Below are 25,281 nucleotides of genomic sequence, written 5' to 3'. Positions count from 1 at the left end.
GCATTTCCATCTTGCAAACACACCTGCTCGCACCACGATTGCCATCCTTCTCTGTACCCACCAGCTCATAATCTTCTACTCTGCATGTCTGTATTCTGGCTCTTCGTATCTGTGAGTGAGTGAGTGAGTTTATGTTTTGTAATTTTCTTTTTTCATTCTGTTTTTTATGTTGGTGATTTTATGTAGTCTTGCATAGTTGAAATTGTTAAATGTGGGATTGTGATTTGGGTTGAGAAATAACTTGAACGAAGGCCAATCTTCATGATGATTTTCGAAAATTTAGAAAATGATACTTTTCGCAGAAAAAGCATGAATGTATGCATGTTGTTTTTCTTTCCTGGTGTATAAATACCACTGTTCACGCATACTATTCATGCATACTGTTCACGCATACTGTTCATTGTGTAATAATCAATTCACTTAGTCTATCATAATACTAATACGAAAGAGATATTTACACCACTTGTTTTTGGAGTGTACGAATGGCCAATCCATGCATGCTATACAAGAGAAAGTAAGTTTGTTATAATTGGAACACAAAGTAATTCTATTTTGTAATTCCTATATCTACACACACACACACATATAAAGACATATGTATATATATCCTTGAATAAGAACTTTAAATAATTATAATCCCCTTAATATGCATGAAACATAGAGTTAATAGATTAAATGATATCATTGCTTTTTATTTTTATTCTTTTAATAACCTTTGCGTAGATTTGTTAACCTCTCATTAATTAAAGAGTTATGTATCAATATTTTTGTTTCCCTTTATCTAGCAAAGATGTAATTATTTCATTGTTTTGCAACTTATATTTTTCATTTTTATATGCACTATTAACCTTTTTGAACCCCATGATTTAGATTTATTTATTTATTTATTTTTTCTGTTGATGCACGCATATTTGTTTCTTTCATTATAGAGTGTGCTGGATCAACAACCATAATGCAAACTCGGCAGCTTTTGGCTGAAATGCCTTTATTTTTGCAATATTTTTCTCTTCTATTTAGAAACTAAACTTTCTTAAAATAAAAGATATTACCACCTCTCATGATGGTTTTGCTTTGCCATTTACCAGGTTACAAATTGATCAATAGGAAGCTGGTTTGAGTGTAGAATAATTGGAAGCAAATTCAGATTGGAAACATGAGTGTAGAACAGTTGGAAGCAAATTCAGATTGTAGAGGAGTTGAAGACATATCCTTGCTGTCACATTCAAAATCCGTGGATGACGTTTACATTCCCCAAGTGGCCGAAAACTGCAAACCAAAGGTTGGACAAGAGTTTGAATCGGGGGATGACAAGAGAAAATTGTAAAGCTAAACTTGCCATGGTTAGGTCAAAAACGGGGAAATTTGTCATCACTGTATTTGTTGAAGAACATAGTCATCCATTATCAACCCCTCGAAGAGTGCATTTATTGAGATCACATCATAGTGTGTCTGAAGCCAAGAAGTCACTAACTTTGCAGTTTTCAGCAGCAAATGTGCCAACTCATCAACAAATAAGCATTTTTGAATTTGAAGCTGGAGGTATAGAGAATATTGGGTGGACAAAGTAGGATATATATACCATGAAGCTAAGGTACGGAATGAATTAAGAGGACAAGATGCAGAACTTTTAAAGGAATATTTCCTAACCGAGCAAGAAAAGGATCCATGCTTCTTTTTTAAAATAGATGTAGATGATGATGGTAAATTGAAGCGTTGTTTTTGGGCTGATTAGGTGTCTAGAAGAGCTTATGGATGTTTTGGTGATGTAGTTGTATTTGATACAACTTACAACACTAATCAATATGGTATGATATTTGCACCCTTGGTGGGGGTGAACAATCATGGTCAAACGGTGCTTTTTACATGTGCCTTTTTAAGTGATGAAAAAACGGAATCATTTGTTTGGTTGTTTGAGCTATTAAAGGATAGCATGCCGACGAACAACCCAAAAATAATCATTACCGATCAAGATCCTGCAATGACAAAGGCTATAGTTCAGAGCTTACCGAATATATTTCATAGGTATTGTAGTTGGCACATACTTGAGAAGTTCTCTACGTATTTAAATGCGATCACCTATAGAGATTTTTATAAGGACTTCCAACAATGCATTTGGGAGTCAGAATGCCCTGAAGAGTTTGAAAGAAAATGGGTGACTACCATCGAGAAGGCAAGCCTAGATAACAATGATTGGTTAAAATCAATATTTGAGCTACGTTCAAGATGGGTGCCTGCATATGTTAACCATATATTCTCAGCTGGAATGTCAAGTAGCCAACGTGCGGAAAGCTCCCATGCATTTTTCAAGAAATATGTTTCGAAGAGAAACTTATTGATGGATTTCATACGAAGAGTTAGGGGCTGATCACGTTGATATTAATGAGAAGCTTGTTTTGAAATTTCCATTGAAAATGGAAAAGCAAATGACTGAGATTTACACACGCAAGATTTTTCTTAAGTTTCAAGATGAGTTGTGGAATAGCTTAGTAATAATGCCACAATTTGTTCTTGAAAATGCTACACACAAAATGTATGTGGTCGAGAGTAGTCCAAAAGAACGTGTTCATAGAGTGCGGGAAATTGCTTATGATAAAGAATTGGACTTTGCATCTTGTACATGTAAGAAGTTTGAGAGCGAAGGACTTCCCTGTAAACATATCTTGGCATTCTTGAGACTGTTTGGTAACATTCCTTTGCCAAATCAATATATAATGAAAAGGTGGACTAGAGGTGCAAAATGTCAAATAATAACCGATAAGCAAGGTGTTGAGATAGGTGGACAGCGTAGTTCAATGTTAACTTGGCGAGCTAAACTATTCCAACTTGCTTCGAAAGTCATTGATAAAGCCATAATATATGAAAAGGCAAGTGTAATTGTGAATGATGGTTTTCAAAGTTTGCTAGGCAAGATTGAATCCATAGTTAGCAACACGAAAAGTGGAGGCATTTCTGAAAAAGGTAGCACTGCTCATGACTATAAGGCTTTGAAAGACCCATATGCTGTGAGGGCAAAGGGATGCGGACAAAGATTAAAAAGGGGAAAGGAGAAGGCAACAAATGCCACAAAGTATAGAGGTCGACGTTGCAATGAATGTGGAAAAATTGGGCAATCGCACGACAAAAGAAACTGTCCACTCCTCAACAATCTGTAAGAAAATAATACATTTACTATTTATTATTCTTATGCAATTTGTATGATCATACTTTGTACAAACCATGCTGCTCATCTATATAGGTCCTCACAAAATGAGGAAAGTCCTCAGCACACCTCGGAATATGATTCTAAAGCTGATAGTTTGTCTTCCACAGGTATGAAACTAAGTGGTATTGTATGGTCTTCGATATTTTATTGAACTAACATGCTGCTAATCTAAGGACTTGCTGGACTTTGGCAGGTCTGCATGAGAAAATGAAAGGATGACCTATCTTGCAACAGATTTGGGAGAAGAAGTTGTTTTTTAATTTTGGCGTGCTTGTCTGGGATTTTCTATCTTATAGCAAGCACTATCAGCTGACTATATAAAATAGAGATGTGTTTTGATTATTGGATTGAATGTATACTGGTTTTGCCGTATATTCACATGCTACTCTTTATGTTTGGAACGTTTAATTTCTGTACATCATGATAAATGAAGAGAAGAGCAGCCATTTTTGCAACAGATTATCTTCTTCCACATACCACTGCCATTTTGCTCTACTTTAATATTCTAATCTGTCATGTTATTGATTTACTTCTAAAATGCCACATTGTACTTCACCACCTTAGTTTATTTGTTAGAAGACTTATTGGCCTGTTTATTTCATCTTTCTCATGTTTTTTCTATGCCTGTTTGTTGGACTTATGCTTATTAGGAATTTTCTGGCCTCTACTTAGGTGTGTTTGTCAATGGATAGATTGGCATCTCAAAAAAAGATTTAAAAAGTCCTAAGCTAGATGAAGCACACAGAAATATCCTATGGGACATTAATAATCGAAACGAAAAAGGAAAGTGCTCTAAGAAATAGGATGCTCAATGCTGTGGTAAATTCTGCAGAGAACAAAAAGCTGATATTTTGTTCGTTGGTTTTGTAGAAAACTAGAGTATTTTCATGGGATTCTATCATTGGTTGGTATATTTGTTAACTAGGATAAAAAAAGCCATAGTACAAACTAGTACAGAAAACTTAAGAAAGCAAGAAACTTAAGAAAGCAAGCTTCGTGATTACTGTTCACGCATACTATTCACGTAAACTGTTTACCTGCGTTTAAACATTCCTCTTTTTCTTACATTTTTTTTTTTTGTCATATTACAATAACTATCAGCTTAGTTACTAAAAGAGAGTTGAGTTATGATTATAGACTTCTTAAATTGCCATGTATTAGAAACATGAAGTCTTGTTTGATTATTTGACTAAATGTATGCTAGTTTGCCGTTTATTTACCAATGTGGTTTACTTCAGTTAGCAGGAAAGAGAAGATGGAGATTGATGTTTATACACAGGTATTTTAGCAAAAAATTAAAAAAAAAATCTTAAAAAAAAAAGGATGTTTAAACACAGATGAAACAGTGCATGTGAACAGTACACATGAACAGTACGTAAACAGTATCTCGGCAGCAACACAAGCTGGAGATTGATGTTTATACGCAAGTATTTTAGCCCAAAAAAAATAAAAATAAATCTAAAAAAAAAGGATGTTTAAACATAGGTAAACAGTGCACATAAACAGTAGCTCGGTAGCAACACAAGCTAGAGATTGATGTTTATACACAGGTATTTTAGCCAAAAAAAAATTTTAAAAAAAAATGTTTAAACATAGATGAACAGTGCATATAAACAGTACACGTAAACAGTAGCTCGGCATCAACATAGCTCGGCAGCAACACAAGCTAGAGATTGATGTTTATACACAGATATTTTAGCCAAAAAAAAAAAAAAAGATATTTAAACACAGGTGAACAGTGCACGTGAACAGTAGCTCGGCAGCAACAGATTAGCTCGGCAACAGCACTAGCAGCAACACAGCAAGCTCGGCGACAGCAAAAACAAGCTCGGCAGCAACACAGTAGCTCGGCAAAAGCACTAGCAGCAACACAGCAAGCTCGACAGCAGCAACAACAAGCTCGGCAGCACCAGCATAAACACAGCAAGCTCGGCAACAACAACAACAAGCTCGGCAGCACCAGCAGCAATACAGGAGCACCAGCAACAGCACTAGAAGCAACACAGCAAGCTCGGCAGCAGCAACAACAAGCTCGGTAGCACCAGCAGCAATACAGGAGCACCAGCAACAACACCAGCCGCAACACAGCAAGCTCAGCAGCACCAGCAACAGCACCAGCAGCAACACAGCAAGCTCGGCAGCAGCAACAACCACTAAATATAAGGCAAAAGCATAAACATGTAATTCGACAGATGAATTTATACGGCGTGCCCAAGTTTCTCTCTTGTGTGTGCAAGAAGTCGCAACAGATAGACCAAACATGGCAGATGTTGTGTCAATGCTTGGAGGATATGCAGTAACTCCCCCACATCCAAAACAACCAGCTTTCTCTATCCTCAAAAGAGCAGATAAAAAAAACATGTCAGAGAATCCAGGAGCCTACACTGTTAATGATATATCAATTTCAGGGATAGAAGCTCGATAGCATTCTATGATCATTCATGGACTTAACAATATATATATATATATCATTGTTACGTATCTTAGGGGACAGACTTGGTGTGGCAATACACAACACTTCCATGAACACAATATCGAATATCTTTCAAATTTCTTACAACATTTTATTGTTGTATAAGATGGAAAAATACTATTTTCCAACTAAGCAACATGGATATATAGATGCAAATCAGTAAAGCTAAAACAAAAACCAACACGAACAATTAAATATAACGGCATTTCAGAAGTTCACCTCTGTCTCCTTTTGAAGGGGTGCTAGCGCTGAAAGAAGAAATTTGACATCAGGTCGATCTCTAGCCTCATATTGAAGACACGTTGAGGCCAGTTCAACCAATTCAGTCACATCTTCATTGGCATACTGCCCTTCTAAGGATGAATCCATCACTAGCAACAAATTTTTTCCCCTTATCAAGTCCAAAGCCTGGGGAAGCAGCAACAAGATTAAATGAAATCACAATTTCAAATTGCGTGCTCATATAAACTCTGGTTTAGCTATAACATGGTGAAATAGAAGCTCAGAAACAAATAACAGGAACACAAAAAGAGGGCTGAAAATTTCTTTTGGCCCCACGATCATGCATAATTATGCATAATTATTTAAGAAAAAAAGCTTCATCACTATAGAAGGTGTAAAGTATTAAGTTCCTTATACTGGCATGCAACCTCTTACTACACTTTGCTTTGACATCTTATTTACCTCATCCAAATAACTAGAAACTGTTTCCAATTTGCCAAGTTCTGGACCAAATAAGGAATCTTCTTCCCATTGGCTCAATTTGATTTTGTTATTTGCCAAACAGGAGAGGTTGGGAGCATTGAAACTGATAAGGCAATCACAAAAGACTATCATCCAGCCATATATTATTGACAGCAAAGAAAATCAAATAAAAAATGTTTTGACTGGGTTTGATTAATTTATAAGGCAGATAACTTTTAATATGCAAATGCTGTCACAGGACCTTTTTTCTTTCTTTTTGAAATTAAATATCATCACAAGACTAGCAAGCATGGTATTATTTTACCTAGAAAAGACATGTACTCAACTAACAAGTGAAACTCAAAGAAGGTTAAGATAGCAGTGAGTGATCAATGATGAAATAAAGAATGTATCCTACATGGCTTGGAGGGATATGCTTTCCACTCAGAAGGTCTAGCAGAACAGTTCCATAACTGTATATTACACTCTCCGGGATGACCCTACCTGCATAAATTTAGCCCCTGAAGTGTTGAAATCTAATAGCCACAACCAAGAACAAGAAGCAATAAATCAATAAAAGAAAAAAAGAAAAATGCAGAGGTTTTCTTAATTGTTACAAGTGTAGCAAATGCAAGCTCTACCAACTATTTAAAAGATGGTCAATGTTGACAGTAAAATATCCCATATTACAAAGTACAAAACCAATATATCCTTTTCACCATACAACAAATTACGAACCAATAAAAGTACATGTAGTCATAACTCATAAACAATATCTTCTTTGGCCCTTCTACGAAAGTTGAAAAAAAGGTTTAATCCAGTGAATGCATTATTTTTCCCACTTCATTGTCACAAATTTGTATGGAAGACCAACTTAGATTTGAATTATGTAAGCTCAACTCTCAATAAGACATTTCTCAGTTGGTGGAATCATCCCGACAATAAGAATGGATTTAATACAGCTCACTATAAATTATCAGCAAACTGAATTAAATGAATATAAACTTCAGTTTGGCCACTGATTCTGCAATTTAAGTTTACATAGAAGGAGCAATTGCTTCTATTTAGATAACTATAATAATGGAATATATATCATTGTCCACATTGCAATTAGAAGCAACCATTAAGGCACTGTAAAGACATAGACCAAGAGATTTCTCTTTATCTCAATTCTAAGGATGATAGCTGCTTCACGACTGGGGTTTACTTTGGCAATCAACCCTCAACATTTTGGGTCAGCCATTAGTTTCATAAACTGGCACACCATTTATCCAAAGGTAAGGACCAATCTTACAACCACAGGGGCTCAAACAAGTGATAAAGGTTTATTGCAATTTGCATCTCGATCCAAATCCAGTTTTTATAGTTTTGTACTATATTCATTGCAATTTGCATCTTGATCCAAATCCAGTTTTTATAGTTTTGTATTATATTCATTGACCGGTTTCTAAATTTTTCAAGTTGGATTACAGGAGTATCTTGACTATTTTTTTCTTGTATTTGTCTTGACAACTCTCTTCACTTTTCACTGTATCAATAACAATTCTTCATTCTTCTCCATTTCTCCCAATAGTTCACTTGTACTCTAATTAATGTCTATATCCAATATTAGAAATGAATATCTATTTACACTTAAATCCCTTTATCAAATAAAAATCAAAGAGAAGGCATTAACAATGTAAGAAAAACTGGCATACCTGTCCTCAGAAACTCAGGTGGAGTATAAGCCAGGTTAGTGCTATAGCTTTTTCCATCTCAACTATTCTTCATAAGGCCAAAACTAGATAACCGTGGGTCACCATCCTATCATTTATTAAAAAAAAAAAAAATTAAGTTGAACAAAAGTCCAGTTGGTTCATAGATAACGCCACAATTTATGCTCCTTTTAGAGATGAATGAGGCAAATAATGAACAGGATGAGAAAAGTTTATAAAGAAAAATAAAAAGAAGCAAAAGGATATCAATTCAACATCTTAAACGCTATACAAATTTTCAGCAAACAAGGACAAACATCTCTCTACTATAACAATTTCTAGCCTTTATTTCCACCAATCATTTTTAAAAACCTCTCTAGCTTTGCATAAAGAAGGTGCATTTAGAATATGGACAATTCAAATTTCTCCACTATAGCTTGCCCCATCTGCACTTTCTTGTTAAATCAAATGTAAAAATGAAGTGCACACAAGTTGATTGTCTTGTAAAGATGCAGATTGTGTTTAAATGTGTATACACTACCTCGTCAAAGAGGACTCTGTATGCATTCAAGTCATGATATATTTTTCTGTTTTCCGTGTTGCAATGATCAAGTGCTTGTGCAATGTAGTATGCAACTCTCACACGCATCTCCCATGGTAGTGGTTGTTTCTCCCCTAAAACAAAAAACTTATATTGAGAAAAAGCACGGTAAAAGGGAGACTAGGAATACATGGCCAGCAACAATTTAATAAAATAAGAACAGTCACACTTGCAATAAAACATCAATTGCTAAAAATATTGTAAAAAGGATAGGAAATAATACATTAAAAAAAATAAAAAAAATAAAAAAAAAAAACAATCCATAAAGCTAATATATTTAAAGGACAAAACATCTCAAAGGAACAATATCATAGAAACTTGAATGAGTAAAATCCAGTACTACTGGTTTCACTATTGAGTAACTTGTAGTTTAAGATTTTTATTTCTCTTTGCATCTTTTATTATATATGAATTTTTAATTTTGAATCTCTCTATTAGTAGATTCCTTGTCACTAACTATCCTTGATTAAGACCAACTTATGGTTTAACCGCCAGAATAAATAAAAATAAATACATAAATAAAATAATTCATTGAAATGGTATGAAATTAGAGGGTCCACAAAAATCAACAGTGGTTATATCCATAAAGACCAAAGAAACATACAGTGAAAGAGATGCTTGGAGAGAGTATCATTAGGCATATACTTCGTTACTAACAACCGCTCATCTCCCTCAGCACATCATCCACAGAAATCTAACAAGCTTCTCAATTCTAGATATTGGAGCCACAATCTTAAAAAAGAAAGCAATTTTTTGAATATTTGCTCCCAGTAAATAATGAGATCCATAGAATAAACAAAATAATTCAAAAGAGTTTATTACATTATGATTTCTAGAAGCCTAAGTAAATAAGAATAACTATATACATGAAGTGATTACCCAAAAAAAATAAAAAATAAAAACATTTTAAAAGCAATGAAACAAAAAGAGAAACATTATTATTATTTTTTTTTAAAAGAACAGAACAGAACCGGAATGAAAAAAAAAAAAAAATATATATATATATATATATAAAACATAAAAACACAAACAGAGGTATAGAAATATCAAAATGAAGGAGAGGAATGAAGGAATGGCAATGAACCCACACTCCAACGCCAAGGCACTAACGGCGACGACTCTTTCTAGTTTCGAAGGGTGGCTGGTTGGGCTGAGTTTGAGATTTTTGAAATAATCAGATCGGTGGCTGGTTGGACTGGTTCCGAACGGGGAGATGCGAGCGGGAAGGGGGTGGAAGCAGAGGAGAAGAGGAATTTTGGCAAAGGTGGTTCCAGCTGATGCGAGCGGGAATGCAAGCTGCTGTGAGCAGGAAAGGGAGATTTTGCCAAAATTCTCTCATGAGAGTTGCAATTCCATCTGGATCATTGACGCCAGGTATGAAAATCCAATGGTTTTTATTCTCTCATGTTTTTGGTCCGTAAAAAATGCATGCGGTCGGTCCTTACTCTAGACTTTCCCTAGATCAATAATCACAAAATATATATAGATGTACGTTTTTTTGAGTTTACTAAATATTACAACTCATGGATGCATAATCAAATACCTTTGACATAATTAGATACAATCCCATTATTTATAACAATAAGAAAGAAATAAAATTGTCTTTTTTTTTCTTTTTTTTTTGCGTTATATTTTGATCTTCTCGATGAGAGACTTGCTATCTATCCCTTTGCTATAAAAATTTTCAAAGAATTCTCCCATGGTAAAATCCCGATAAATACGTGGCTTCTCCGGCGATAATAGCTCCGGCAGAGGTCCATATTCACCATCACCTTTCCATTTGGACAAGTTGAAAAATATGACTATTGAGATTCTAGCTTCCTTATACGGGTTTGCCAAAACCCTATGTTGTACGCTCGAATAGTCCCCATTAGAAACAATCTGAAATGCCCAAAAACAAAACAAAACAAAACAAAAAAACAAAAATCAATAATTAATAATAAACAAACCGTCCTTTTGAGGCCACCATCTAGATAATGACTACTGCCTGGTCAAATCCTCGGGTTATGTGGCTTCAAAGATCTGGTGACCCAATTTAGCAAAAATAAATAAATATAAAAACCTGAAGGAAATCGCCAACGTTGATGATCAAGCCACCAGGGAGAGGCTTCACATCCACCCAGGCATCGCCATGTTTGACTTGCAACCCAGGAACATGGTTCTGCAACAAAACCGTTATAAACCCAGGATCTGTATGCGATGTGATCCCAACCGTCAGATCAGGCTGTGGACAGTAAGGATAGCAGTGCCCGACGAGTGCTTTCCCTTTCGAGAAAGTCAGCTCCTTAAACTTGCCAGCCTCCAAACCCAACCCTTCCGAAAGCAACTCCATCACATCCTCAGCTACCTCAGTCGCATGGACACCCCACGCAACCACTTCATTCCGACAAATCTCCGGGATTTCCTCCACCTCCAGTGGGTCCGGACCCAACCACACCTGCAAAGAATCGTGCCAGCTTGCCGCTTCCGTGCGGTACAAGTCGTTGTTGCTGGCGTACATGACGCCGCGTGATTCTTCCCGTTTATAGTGCTTGGATTTCTCGCCCTGTGGAAGCTCGTGGAATGCTTTGATGGCGGCGATCGTGTCGTCGAGGACGGAGATCGGTACTCGGTGGTTAATGACCTGGAAGAAGCCCCAGGTTTTGGCGGCTTCTTTGACTTGTTGGATGATTTTTGGTCGGTGGGTGGATGAGTTGAAGTTGGAGAGATCGATGACTGGGATGGTTGTGGATGGTGGTGAGGAGGTTTTGAGGTCGCCGAGAGTTTCGGGAGGGTGGATGAAGAATTGAGGGATGGAAGTGATGCCGGAATCTGAAAGTCCTTTGACCCCCATTTTCGACTCGTCGAATTCTTTTACTTCTTTACTCCGGTCGTAACCGCTGCCGGCGGCCGGAGTTCCATATGTGGTTGCCATTATTGCTCAATTAATTAATTAATGTTTGTCTTGAGATTTATATATAATATGTCCTCATTGAGTAGCGGAGTGAATAAAATAGTCCCATTAGGACACGCACTGGAAACAATTGAAAATCAACCGAGCAAGTTGCATTGTGACATCATATTTTGAACCTTTTTTTTTTTTTTTTGACTAATTGATCTGATCTTTGTTGAATCTATAGGTATATAGTAGACTCTGGATGTGGAGGAAAAAAAAAAGTGAAGAAAAACAAAGCTAAATAGATCTCTTGTCATTATCTCTTAATATAGCGTAATAATGTTACTGTATTTAGATCTTTTGTCATTATTATAAGTTATCAAGAATGTGGTGTCGGTAATTACCCAAAAAAAAAAAAAAAAAAAGGAATGATAATCGACTGATTGCCTTTTTCTTAAAATAATATGCATTATGACCACTTTAGATATGTCAACAATATTTATAACACTTATAGACATATCTAAAATTTTGGACAGAAAGCAGAAATATTACAAATCATCAAGATTTCATACTCTTTCTCTTTTAATTTTTTTTTTTTAATTTTTGGGGAAAGAGATTACATACTTAAATTGATTTTGATATTGTTTTATTTGTTGGTATTTTTTAGATTAGTCTTTATTGGTTACGAACATCATTATGATAGTCTAGAAATAATTTATATGCTTAAATTAAACTTTTTGAACAACGTCAATAAAAATGAAATATATCAATAAATTGTAAATAAAACTTTTTTTTTTAATATTATAAAATATTATTAAACACATTTTATTTTAATTATATTTTCTTCTTCAAGAGTCTTGATTTGACAGCTCAGAAAATTATATAATTGATAATGATATGGAGTTACCAAAAGAGACCAAAATCAATTAAAAGATTGCGTAGATACTCATCAAGTAAGTAAAAAATAGTATTTTATGACAAGTGCGTCATTTTTAGTTGGTGATAATAACAATTTAAAATATCGTTTATAATTATTCACATGTAAGAAAAAAAAAAAAAAAAAGGTTTTAAATTTGATATATTAGAAGATCACGATACTCATGCAGCCACTTCAAGACTAAAATATTGTTTCAAAAGTCAAAACATAAACAGTTTTTCGTTTTTCACAAAAAGAAAACCAATTGCACTAAATTTTGAGTTGGACAATTTATCTAGATACTTATAACGTAAGGTGACGTAAGTAATGACCGTAAATAATGCTAATTAATTTCAACCAAAAAAAAAAAAAAACTTGAAACCTAACCTATTTGTTACCACTTTTAGCTAAAAAAAAAAATTAAAAAAAAAACTATTTGTTACCACTAATTAAGACCGCGGTTTATATATATTTATATGCATATACATATATTTTTTTTTGTTTAGGTTGTGAATTTAGTTATACAGTATAACTTCCATTATATATATATAATTAGTCTCAGATAATTCTTGGTATCAAAAACTAGAATTTTGTTTGATCAAAAACATTGTTACTGACAGAGAAAGAAGAAAAGAAGAATATGACGTGCTTTGAAAAAGATTGACAGAGAAAGAAGAAAAGAAGAGCAGGACAAAGAATGTAAACGACATCGTATCACATGGCGGCTTCAGGAGAGGAAGAAGGGGAGATTGAGGACGCGCCACTTTCAGTCAGCGAATTCGTGGTGGGGGTTTTATGTCTGACCACCATTTTTCTATTTCTCTCCATACACAATCAGTTTCTCCCAAAGCCAGACCCTTTAATCATCCAACTCCACCATTTGTCGGTATCGAACTTCACCGTCACGGACGACTCGAAACTCAATGCCGTATGGGACGCCGACGTGACGTTGATGAACCCGAACAGCGGATCCAATATCCACGTGGCAAGATTCCAGAGTTTCGTGTATAAGGAAGGCGAAGTCGTGTTGTGCGCGATGGCTAAACCGATCAACATTCGGCCGATGAAGCGGCGTTCGATGAGGATCAGGTTCAATGTGACACGGTCGTCGGGGAAATTTGAATGTGAAAGAGAAAGTAGTGGAGGAAATGAGAGCGGAGAGAGAGATTCATGGAACGGTGCGTTTTGAACTGGGGATGAAGATGGTGGTTCAGAGGTCGTTTTTGCTGGACAGGCTCCGAATGTGGCAACCCGGAATGAGTACCACCGCTACTTGTTCGAGTCTGAGCGTTGGCTTTGTGCCTGGTACCGATCATGGCAAGCTCCTTCGTAATGCCATCACCGACACTGGCATACGATGCTTCATTCCTCCCCAATTTCCCGAGTAGTTTTTCTGTATTTTTTTTTTTTTTTTTAAAGTTTTGTTGTGTAATTTTCTAATGTCAATATTTGTTTATTCTTTTGAACTTCCTTGCTCTTTTTTGCAATGCCTCTGTTTCAGTAACGGCGAGTTCCAAACGAATCCTAAAAAATTTGGTTATTATAATTAAATATAAGAATTTGTCAATACTTCCAAAATAAGGAATTTCAAAGAGAACATTCTGAATATAAATATTTTGGTTATTAAATAACCTCAAATAGCAAGAAAACAAGATTAATTTTAGAACATTTTTAAACATCTAAGATGTTGTGTCCAGCACCTCTTAACCCAGAGGAAAGCTACAAAGAACAATTATTTAAAATAACTGAACGTTTAACTGAGTAATATAAAATTACAATTTAATAATAGCATACAGATAAGTATTGTGTTATTTGTCACAATTTTATATGATAATTTTTAATTAAAAATATTTAATTTTATTATTTTTATATTAAAATTTTAAAAATAAACCGTTTAATGATAACAATTGAAATTGATATTTGATATAAAAATTTTATTCATGATCATTTACCAATATTAAAAAAATAACATATTTTATATTGGTAAACTGTTATACAAAAGTTAACAACTATTTAAAAAAACTTGAGAGTTCGTTACAACTATTTAAAAAAACCTGAAAGTTCGTTACAATTGTTGTACTGGGTAAAGAGATAATTGCTCTAGTGGAGACGGCCTATTTTGAAAATCGCAGGAGTTTGGTAGGACTACACAGAACGTTTAAAAGTGTATACCGATAAGATTTATTATTATTATTATTTACTAAAAATAAAGTGAATAAACAATATAGGTTTGTAAAAATAGAAATATAAACACAATAAAATAAATTTTTTTTCTTTTTCACTTGGGGAACAATATCAAAGTTTCTACCAAGTTAAATAACAAAATTACTCAGAAAATTAGAAACTTGGGTCTTTCATTTATACAAACACACCCATCAGCAAAAACTGACATCCTGCTTGTCTAATAACACATGGCCGAAAAAAGTACTATTTTGTCTCCTAATTTTTGCACTCCGGTTTCAATTCATGTGAGGACTTTTCATACTCCATGCGTTAAGATTCTCCACAGTAATAACCTCACTCCCATTGTTGAACAAATAAAGGTGAGCATTACCTTCAACAGCTAGAGTTGGATAAACTCTGGATGTGATGCATGTTTTTCCTTCTGCTCCAAAACTTTCCACAACAGAATGATCAATCTGGAACACACACAAGATACACATTTACTAATTTACAATCAAACTGACAATAAGAGAAAATAAAGACACTAGAATAAGGGCTTTAATTTACATACCAAACTACGAAGAGAAAGCTTTTTGTTAGATAGATTGACATCTACAAATCCTGCAAATGATGCTTTATACAGATTTTTGTCCAAAGAGGACCTGCCAAGCCAAAGAAGAAAATGAATTTTGGTGATTGATCTCATTCAAACTAAAGAAGAACCTATAACAAAGGTTTAAGACAAACCTTCTTGCATCGGAGCACAAGAGAACTACATGCTTGTTTGGAGCCTTGAAGATCCTAAAGAAGACAGGTGTGAATTCCTCTAGGTTTTCTGAAGCCAATGTCAATAGCCCAAATGGTCCAACCCCACCTTGAACATCTGAACCTTTTTGACCACATAGATTTTGCGCATTAACCCAGCTGGGATCAAATTTCTCTGCTTTGTCTAAGCTCGAAAATGAGAAGATAACTTCCACATCAACCTGTGATTCACTAGCTTCGATTAGAAGCTCTTTTTAAAGAACAAAACTTATTGTCCACTTTAACATGTTGCTTTTAATTCCGAGCCTAGCTAAAACACAGAAGCGGCACTAGAAAATCCAAAAGCCAAATAGAAGCTAAATGCTCATTAAGTTACCTGCTCAGCAGTAATTCCATTAACTTCAACATTATCTCCCTTGTTCAATTTTACATTACTTTTCTCCACTTTCTTGCCCCTTAAAATATCCAATTCTTCAATAGGCCATTGTACCAGTTGTTTCCCACTAGAATCAAGCCACAGTTTCCTTGGAATTGCCTGCAAAATAAAAAAATAAAAAATAAAAAGAATCCTACATCTATATCAATAACTACAAATCAACTAAGAAGCCAAGAAAAAAAAAATGGATAAGAGTGTAAAATCGACCTGAATTCCAGCCCATCCTTTCTTAATATCATCCTGCTGTGAATCAGACTCATTAGACCAACCCCATAAGATCCTTCTCTTCTTGATAGGATCATAGAATGTCTTTGATGCATAAAAATTTCCATAATCATATCTCAGCCCGTCCCAACCATCCACTAAGCCGCTGTCTGGATTATACTTATCTAAGGTAAGATTGTATGTTCCAATTGTATAAAATTCATACCTTGTAAGATCAAGGCTTGCTTTCAAAACGTGCTTAACACTTGGACCATTCAAAGATGTGTCCAACCCGTTTTTGCTGTTCACTGAAACCGGGTAGAAGTCGGGGCATTCCCACATACCCGTATTGGGGGAAGAGTGTAGTGGATGTTGGGCCTTTACCCAGTACTTGAAATTCTTACTTCTGTATAAATAAGCCATACCTCTGTCTTTCCTTCTACTCCCCACTAAGATATTCCAATGCCCATTGTAAAACCAAGCAGTTGTCGGGTCACGGAATTGGCTGGAGTTTATACCAATGGCGGGGACAACAATCGGGTTGAAATCGGGTTTAATCCATTGGCGAAGATATGGGTCGGACAGGTTTGCGGGTATGGCAATGTTTTGGACCTGGCGTTTGTTGGGATCAATTCCGGTGTATAGGATTATGGGTTTGTTACCCGGGAGGATGGTGGAAGACCCAGACCAACATCCATTGATATCAAACGGCTTTGAAGGGTATATTGCAGGATCAAGCGCTTCCCAGTTGATCATGTCTTTTGATACTGAATGGGCCCACACAATGTTGCCCCACACTGCACCTTTTGGATTGTACTGGTAAAAGAGATGGTATACCCCCTTATAATGCATTGGTCCTGTTTTTACATTTAAAGGAGAAAACACAAACAAATTAGTGCTGAGACATTAAAAAAAAGGCAAAGAAAATAAAAAAGTACAATGAATGTTGCAAAATTACTCACCATTTGGGTCTGTGCAGTAGAGTTGTACATTCCAGAGTACGAAAAGGGAAAAGCGAAAAACAGGAGGTCAGCAAAGTAAGGGATTGATGGGAGCCAAAAAAACTACTACTTTATCGAATATTTGATATTTTATAGGATTATATAGAATATTGGTTGTTGTAATACAAATGAAAGCAATTAGTGTGAAAGAATATTTCATGAAATTGGAATATAGAAGGAAAAGATAAATGCCAATACAGTTTTTTTTTCTTTTTTTTTTTTTTGGCTAAATTCGGGATGCATTGAACCAAAAGAAAGGCATACACACAACAGCCTAAACTCGAGAGGCTTCCTCAGGAGCACATATCTGTAAATGCCAATATAGTTATGCATGTATAATAATGCTTATCGTCATATATTACAAGAAAAGGGAAAGAAAGTAAATGGGGGCTCTGATTCGTAGATCTACCAAAATTTCATTTTCAACATAAGATTTTGAATTTCTGAATTCTAAAATACCACATAAAGTCTGTGCTTTCTAGACTTATGCCAAACACAAGGTTGACTAATTCACTCCCTTATAGACATGATAAAATAACATGTTAATCCCAGTAGTCAGTACCACTGAGTTAAAGCACAACTAAGACCTGCGAGAGTGGTCTCCACCATACAGCCAAGTTCATAACCATGCATCACACACGCTAGATGCTTTTGAATTTTGTGAATGGGAGCAAAAATAAAGAAATAACTCAAAACTTTGGTGAGGCTACATGAGCTAGCTAGCTTTCCTAGCCACATCTATTTCTCTAACATACTAAATTGTGATGGGCAAATATAAATCAAACAGTATGATTACCCTGTAAGAAATACTTTCCTTATTTTATATTTCAATAGAATATGAAATTAAGGAAATATATTATTATATATATATATATGGCAAAAAGAGGATCAGGGAAGCTTGTAAGTAGATGTATGAGTAAGTCAGAATGAGGCAGAGAGGGATAGTAAATAGGAAGGTCCAGCCCCTGCCAATGTGCAGGAATAGTATAATTACTTGCATTTTTCAAGATTCTAATATTCATGAATTTCTGACTCTTTAAATTGGTCTACCACATTTCTGTCCCAGATGAAGCCTGCAAAGTGCAAACTTAATAAGGACTGTTTTTGGATCTAAGTAATCATCGATAAGTGTATGCATCTGCATTTGTTTTTTTTCCCTCTATTTTATTCATTTCTAGGAGGATTTTTTATTTATTTATTTTTTTTTTTGGGTAAATCAGTTTTGGGAGGATATTCATTCAGAATGAATCGCATGTGATAAAGTTCCAGCTTATCATATTTTAACCCAGACAATGAGAGCAACGCCTTTTCTAGTCTCAACCATAATAGGAAATTCAAGTTCCCACAGCTCATTCGATCAGCTGATCATTTAAATTAATTTAAACTGATTCTCTTCACTTACCCCTAAAAAGAAAAGGTTAATAATTAACAAAATTAAATTAAATTCGCATGGAGGGTAAAAATTAATTGAAAAAAACTGAATTTAGAGTAGGAGTAACGGATCACACAAATTGATTCACATTGTTGTATCAGACAAATATATATATATATATATATATATATATATATATATATATATATATTATCTTTTGATTAAATATATATATTAGATACGGTAGAGAAATAAAGGGTGGCTAATAATCTGAGGTTTAGAGAGATTAAAAAACTAAAAATGCAAGTTTTAAGATATATATTATCTTTTGATTAAATATATATATTAGATACGGTAGAGAAATAAAGGGGGGCTAATAATCTGAGGTTTAGAGAGATTAAAAAACTAAAAATGCAATTTTCTTCAAACTAAGTGACTCTTATTAGTGTCATGCAGATCAGAAAAAAATAATAATAAAAAAATAAAAATAAAACAAATTTCATGAAAACAAAACCAAAAGAGTGTTAACTAATGTGAAAAGAACATACCGTTAATCCAATTCTTTGGTGGTTGGAAGTGAAACCCAGTTCTGTGGACATGCTTGACTTGAACAGCACCAAGGGACTCAAGCTCTGGTTGATACTTGTGTGAAGCTTCAGCTCCATTGTTGCTTATTATGCAAAGAAAACAAAGAAAAACAGAAACTGAGAGTCTTTTCAAAACGTCCATTTATCAAATGAGAAATGGGGATTTCAAGGAGATGAAGATCAGTGTTTGCTCCTGATCATAAGCAAGAAATAGGGGTTATGGTTTGTAGAGAGGGTCAGAGAGTTGGTGGTGAAAAGTAGGGATAATATCACAGCGTGTAAATATATATATATATATATGCAAATGGATAAATACCATTCTCATTGATAGAATCAAAGATAACTTTTTTTTTTTTTTAATTATTGTTTGAGAATAATAGAAGACGAAAAATCAAGATCTTAATGAAGTTTAAACAAATATCTAACTCGATTTCCGTATTTAGATAAAAGGGATTTTGTTTTTTTTTTTGTTTTTTTTTTTTTTGAATGGACAATACCGGGTACTTTGTTATGACCAGAAGAATATAAATGGATTTACAATTGATGACCCAAAAAAAAAAAAAAAATAAAAAATAAAAAACTGGAATAGGGATTACTACTTGGTTAAATTTTTTGGCCACGGGTATATTGGACGAAAACCACACTTACTAGGATGTAGTATAGATACTGTAGCGATAAATTCATAAGTCTGCTATGTATACATCAATGTCATAATCACTGTGAGCATATCGATTCACTATTCTCATGTTTCGTTGTAAATTCAAATGGCATCGCATCACCGATTACATATATGTGTGTGTGTATATATATATATATATATATATGTATTACTAGCATCAATAAGCTTTTCCTCAATGAGGTCCCATTAATTGTTCGTCATGAAATTCTTCCTTCTTCTTTTTTTTCTTTTTCCGATTCGGTTTCTTTGAGTCTCATTCTTACATGTAACTGATGAATTTTATTCTAAGCCAAAAAGTAAAAATAAGAATTCAAAACAGCTTTTTTTTACCCTCTTTGTGCTTGATTACTATTCTATGAATTTTGATATAATTATTAACCATTTATCTAGACTATTTTTAGATGTGCAATCCGCAAAACAAAAGAAATAAATTCCCCTTTTCCTCCTTGGTTAACTACTCTACTAATTTTCTACCATATGATATTTAATTAGACATTTAATTTTGTTGACAATTTCACATCAATGAGGGAGAGATGCGTACGTAAGATCAATAATCATACCAAGGGCGATTTCTATCGACAGTGTTTGGATACAATGTATCATTACTTGTCACGGAATCAATCACATGCACTTCAGGACTAGTGTAGCCCGTTGAAAAAATAACATGTATTGCAATGTTGTCTTTAATTTATCATCCATAATAAAGTGAACCTACAATTAAAGAAAGCATAGGATTGTCTAATTCCCCAAAAGAAAAATAATAATAATAATAATAAAATAGCATATGATTGTCTTACACAAACTAGGTGGACAAGAATTTACCCCCAAAAAAAAGACTAGGTGGACAAAAACAATGTGACACTTTTTATTCCAATTTTTCTTAAAATCCAAAAATGTTCAAGTGATATTTAATAATATATATATATATATATATATATTATTATCTACCATCATTACTAAACCCTACACATTATCTAGCAATTTAATTAGCTGTCCAAAAAAAATACAATTTTCGTTTAAGATATTTTTATATAAAAAGTCAAAATATTATCAAATGCCAATCAAAGCTACCAGCCTTCATCTTTTGGACTATTATATAATTATGACATCAATATTCTTGAATTTAGATACATATGATGAAGGAGTAATTAAAATTAATGAAAACAACTTCATAACAAGTTTATTACTGCACAAATTACTGTTACAACTTTATTTCAACACAACCAGATTAAAAAAATAAAATAAAAAAGTTGTACTCCAAAAGCCCAAAAGCCCACGAGGCAGGCATTATTTGTCTAATTAATTTTTGTAGTAGTTTTTCAGTCCACCCGAGGACTTTTCATACTCCATGCATTGAGATTCTCCACAGTAACAGTCTCACTCCCATTGTTGAACACAAACAAGTGTGCATCTCCTAAAATTGCTAGAGTTGGATAAACCCTGGATGTTATGCATGTCTTTCCTCCTGCTCCATAACTTTCCACTACAGAATGATCAATCTGCACCCACAATTCCATATATATATATATATATATATATATCAGAAAAATTAGTAATAACAACAACAACAATAGTAATAATAATGCACATCATCAAATTGGCAAATATATACCAAACTCCGAAGAGAGAGCTTCTTATCGGCTAGATCTACATCGACAAAGCCTGCAAATGATGGTTTATATAGTCCTTCACCCAATGAGGAACTGCCATGCCAAAGAGAGAGAAATTCATGAAGAACGAGAAAACGAATGTGGATAGAGTAATTGTACCCCATTATAAGAACCAAAAAGCAGGACTAATTTTCTAGCATGAATTGGTGATAAAGACAAACCTTCTTGCATCTGAGCACAGTAGAACAACATGCCTCTTTGGAGCTTTGAAGATTCTAAAGAAGACAGGTGTGAATTCCTCTAGGTTTTTCGAAGCCAATGTCAATAGCCCAAATGGTCCAACCCCACCTTGATTCTTTGAGCCCTTTTGTGCGCAAACGTCTTGTGCTTTAACCCACTTAGGATCAAATTTCTCAGCTTTGTCTAACCTTGGAAACGAGAATGTTGCTTCCACATCAGCCTGCATGATTCAGTACAACATATATAAGTAATTTAAAAACTTACTTAATTTAATTATTAAATGATCAAAATGTTAATTGATTACCTGGGCAGCAGTAATTCCTTTAATTTCAACGTGATCTCCCTTGTTCAATTTTACATTATTTTTATGCACTTTCTGACCCCGTAAGCAATTTAATTCTTCAACGGGCCATTGAACCAATTGTTTCCCACTAGGGTCTAGCCACACCGTCCTTGGGATTGCCTACAAATAAAGGAAATTAACCAAAAACTAATACTATCAACAATTGCAAATCCATTAATTTACAAACTCTACAAAGAAAAAAAAAATATATATATATATATATATATATATATAAAGTAAGTATAAATTAAACCACCTGAATTCCAGCCCATCCTTTTTTGATATCATCCTCACTAGAATCAGACTCATTAGCCCAACCCCATAAGATCCTTCTCTTCTTAGCAGGATCATAGAATGTTTTTGAAGCGTAAAAATTTCCATAATCATATCTTAGACCTTCCCAACCATCAATTGAGGTATTATCCGGGATATACTTATCTTTTGCAGCATTGTATTTTCCCACTGTATAATAATCGTACCTAGTAAGATCCAGGCTCACTTTCAAAACAAACTTGACATTTTTCCCATTCACAGATGTGTCTAGCCCCTTTTTCCCAGCCAATAAAACAGGGTAAAAATCCGGGCATTCCCACATACCCGTGTTTGGGGCAGAGTGTAAAGGGTGTTTGGCTTTGACCCAGTTGAAAAAATCCTTACTTCTATACAAATAGGCCATCCCTCTTAGCTTCCTTCTACTACCAACTAACATCTTCCATTGCCCATTGCTCCACCAAGCAGTTGTCGGGTCACGAAATTGGGATGCATTGATATCCTTTGTGGGAACAACTAACGGGTTGTTATCGGGTTTAATCCATTCACGAAGATATGGATCGGATGCATTTGCGGGTACGGCATAATTTTGGACCTGGGTATTGTTTGGGTCCAGCCCAGTATATAGGATTACGGGTATGTTACCCGGGAGGACAGTGGCGGATCCAGACCAAACTCCGTTTATGTCAAACGGTTTTGAAGGGTACATGGCGTGATCAAGCGCTTTCCAGTTAATCATGTCCTTTGATACTGAATGAGCCCACACAATGTTGCCCCACACCGAACCTTTGGGATTGTACTGATAGAATAGATGATATATCCCATTGAAGTACAAGGGTGCTGATTATTGCATTTCAAGGAAAAATAGAGAAATATTAGTCATTAGAAAAGAACATTTTGCTAAGGTAGTACTGTAACTTGCTATAATTGATGCAAAAGACTTACCATTTGGGTCTGTGAAGGTTTGTTTTTATTCCATGACATGAAAAGGAAACAAGAAAAGGAAGGTCAGCAAAATAAGGAACTATTAATTAATGGTTGCCTTCAATTGCAAAACTACTTGTAGAAAATTGGTTAGAGAATCTAATTAGCAAAAGCCTTTTTTTTTTTTTTTTTTTTTTGGATGCAAATGCAATGAAAAAGATAGAATAAAGTGTACATAATTTTAGGCAATGTACTTTGTAAGCTTTCAATGTTTTGTGTATGATATTGTTTAAAGAAAAGTGAAAATATATATATATATATATATATATATGGTGCTCTTGCTTTAGATATCTACCACAATTTCTTCCTCATGAATACAATTACTTCCACTTTCAACATAATCAGTTAGCTTATAATATTTTTCTGAAAATAGTATTGCTATATAAACTTATGAAAGAGACAAGTTATATGGTTTTTTCCAGCTAGTTTCCACGTTCCCGTGATAAATATGATGACCGAAAGGTTTAGATCAGCACCCATACATATACCCATGTTGATCATTAAGGACCACTGAAGCACCATCTGAAACCTAGAAAAGGTTGTCCATTATTCTATCCAACTTCATCACCAATGGTGTGGATTGAAAGCGGTTTTATGGACGCTTGGCATCACACACCTACATACCTATATATCTACTTAATTTTCTATTTTGTGACCAAGACAGAAAAAAATGAACATATTAAAATTGCATCCAAAAAAGAGATTAAGACAGGAAACAAATTTTTGTTTTTTACACCATTAGATATTCTTCCTAAAAGCTCTAGGTTTTTACTCCTGCTATGGCAATTATGATGAAGCTGTTTTGTTTGTTTTGAACATAATATGCAGTCTGCAGACAAAAAAAAAAAAAGATGGCAGTCGACCAATATTCTCTGCTTTATATACATATATATATATATATATATATATATATATGTTTGTGTATGCTTGTTTTAATATATATTAAACAAAAAAAAAAAATTGCTTACTCATTGAAAGAAATAGATTAATATTTTTTTATAATGTCGGAAAAAATTCAGAATTAATGGAAAAATTAGAAAACATATGGTTGCATAGCGGCAGGACAGATGTCCAACTGCATACAGACTAAAGAGATTGTAAATAAACTCAGCTTCTGCCATGACACACACTGCCACCATGCATGCAGGGAATAATATAATTATTACATGCAAAATGGTCTGTATATCAGCATTTGAATAATGCATTAAAATTTTATAACTACTATGAATAGTGCACAGGTATTATTAAATAGAAATGAACCCCAACAAGAAAATTATTGCGTTTGCCAGTATTTCCCACCATGATATGATTAGCCCAAAAAGTGAATTGTCAACCATATTAACGAGGAAAATATTTCAGTTTCTCATGGTAGTGCTTTTGAAATACAAGATTTGATTAGATGATTTCCATTGGAGTATTTTAAATTTAGTCCAATTTAATATTAAAGATATTTAGGATATTCTTTTTATTTTCACACACAAATAATAATAATAATAAAAATAGTAATAATAATTTTATTAACTTTTCACACACATAAATTATAAAAAATTTCCTTACGATTTTTCATGTATAAGGATGAGTAGTTTATCAACAAAGTCAACTTCATTTAACAAATAATAATAATAATTAAAATATGGTTGAATTATGCAAATTGAGAATCAATTCCAAAATATAAAACATATAGCACAAAATATTGCATAAATTGTTATGTATATAATATTATATAAACATAGTAAAAAGGAAAAAATAAAAGATAGAAGTAAAATTTATTAGATGGTAACAGAAACTAAAATTAAAACTTCAATGGAACTCATATAAGAAGGTTATAGTCGCTCACATGGAGATCAGAAAATATAAATAAATAAATAACAAAAACTTAATGAGGATAAACCAAAATTTAAGGTTTAAAATCTAGTTCCGCATGCATAGTTACCGTTAATCCAATGCCTTTTAGGTCGGAAATGAAACCCAGTTCTGTGAATTTGTTTGACCGTAACTGCACTAATAGACTGAAGCTCTGGATAAACCATGTGCGAGGCATAAACTTCATTGTTTTTGCTTATTTGACAAAGGAAACAAAGCAAAACAGAAAACCTGAGTAACTTTAAAACATCCATGTATTAAAAAGGATATATTAGAAGAGAAAATGGGAAACTCAAGAGGAAAAAGTTTTGAGTGTTTT

The 25,281-nt window shown here is 34.1% G+C and overlaps 5 protein-coding genes and 1 pseudogene across 5 annotated transcripts; 2 read left to right on the top strand and 4 right to left on the bottom strand.

The window, feature by feature from the left end:
* Window positions 1-1,153: 1,153 nt before the first annotated feature.
* Window positions 1,154-2,365, top strand: LOC125419408 (protein FAR1-RELATED SEQUENCE 5-like). Its single transcript, XM_060812878.1, has 2 exons — window positions 1,154-1,279; window positions 1,733-2,365. The coding sequence occupies exons 1-2, from the start codon at window positions 1,154-1,156 to the stop codon at window positions 2,363-2,365; spliced, it is 759 nt and encodes a 252-aa protein (XP_060668861.1).
* Window positions 2,366-2,411: 46 nt separating this feature from the next.
* LOC107432071 (protein FAR1-RELATED SEQUENCE 9-like) lies at window positions 2,412-3,421 on the top strand. The gene is made up of 3 exons (XM_016043131.1): window positions 2,412-3,148; window positions 3,236-3,309; window positions 3,396-3,421. Exons 1-3 carry the CDS (start codon window positions 2,412-2,414, stop codon window positions 3,419-3,421), a joined length of 837 nt encoding a protein of 278 aa, XP_015898617.1.
* A 1,332-nt stretch (window positions 3,422-4,753) lies between these two features.
* Window positions 4,754-9,618, bottom strand: LOC107432070 (serine/threonine-protein kinase BSK2-like; annotated as a pseudogene).
* A 12-nt stretch (window positions 9,619-9,630) lies between these two features.
* LOC107432086 (1-aminocyclopropane-1-carboxylate oxidase homolog 4) lies at window positions 9,631-11,682 on the bottom strand. Its single transcript, XM_016043146.4, has 2 exons — window positions 10,717-11,682; window positions 9,631-10,535 (listed from the first exon to the last, which is right to left on the bottom strand). The coding sequence occupies exons 1-2, from the start codon at window positions 11,566-11,568 to the stop codon at window positions 10,281-10,283; spliced, it is 1,107 nt and encodes a 368-aa protein (XP_015898632.1). The 5' UTR covers window positions 11,569-11,682; the 3' UTR covers window positions 9,631-10,280.
* Window positions 11,683-14,714: 3,032 nt separating this feature from the next.
* On the bottom strand, window positions 14,715-19,316 carry LOC107432082 (beta-fructofuranosidase, insoluble isoenzyme 1). Its single transcript, XM_016043142.4, has 7 exons — window positions 18,935-19,316; window positions 16,976-16,984; window positions 16,017-16,870; window positions 15,750-15,908; window positions 15,356-15,594; window positions 15,180-15,270; window positions 14,715-15,084 (listed from the first exon to the last, which is right to left on the bottom strand). Exons 1-7 carry the CDS (start codon window positions 19,113-19,115, stop codon window positions 14,905-14,907), a joined length of 1,713 nt encoding a protein of 570 aa, XP_015898628.3. The 5' UTR covers window positions 19,116-19,316; the 3' UTR covers window positions 14,715-14,904.
* A 1,470-nt stretch (window positions 19,317-20,786) lies between these two features.
* Window positions 20,787-25,281, bottom strand: LOC107432069 (beta-fructofuranosidase, insoluble isoenzyme 3). The gene is made up of 7 exons (XM_048464860.2): window positions 25,033-25,281; window positions 23,061-23,069; window positions 22,102-22,955; window positions 21,807-21,965; window positions 21,484-21,722; window positions 21,265-21,355; window positions 20,787-21,151 (listed from the first exon to the last, which is right to left on the bottom strand). Exons 1-7 carry the CDS (start codon window positions 25,214-25,216, stop codon window positions 20,972-20,974), a joined length of 1,716 nt encoding a protein of 571 aa, XP_048320817.1. The 5' UTR covers window positions 25,217-25,281; the 3' UTR covers window positions 20,787-20,971.

This window comes from Ziziphus jujuba, chromosome 11, assembly GCF_031755915.1.
Source record: "Ziziphus jujuba cultivar Dongzao chromosome 11, ASM3175591v1".
Lineage (NCBI taxonomy): Eukaryota > Viridiplantae > Streptophyta > Magnoliopsida > Rosales > Rhamnaceae > Ziziphus > Ziziphus jujuba.
Note: the sequence above shows the minus strand (reverse complement) of the source record. Positions and strands in the feature narration are given on the sequence as shown.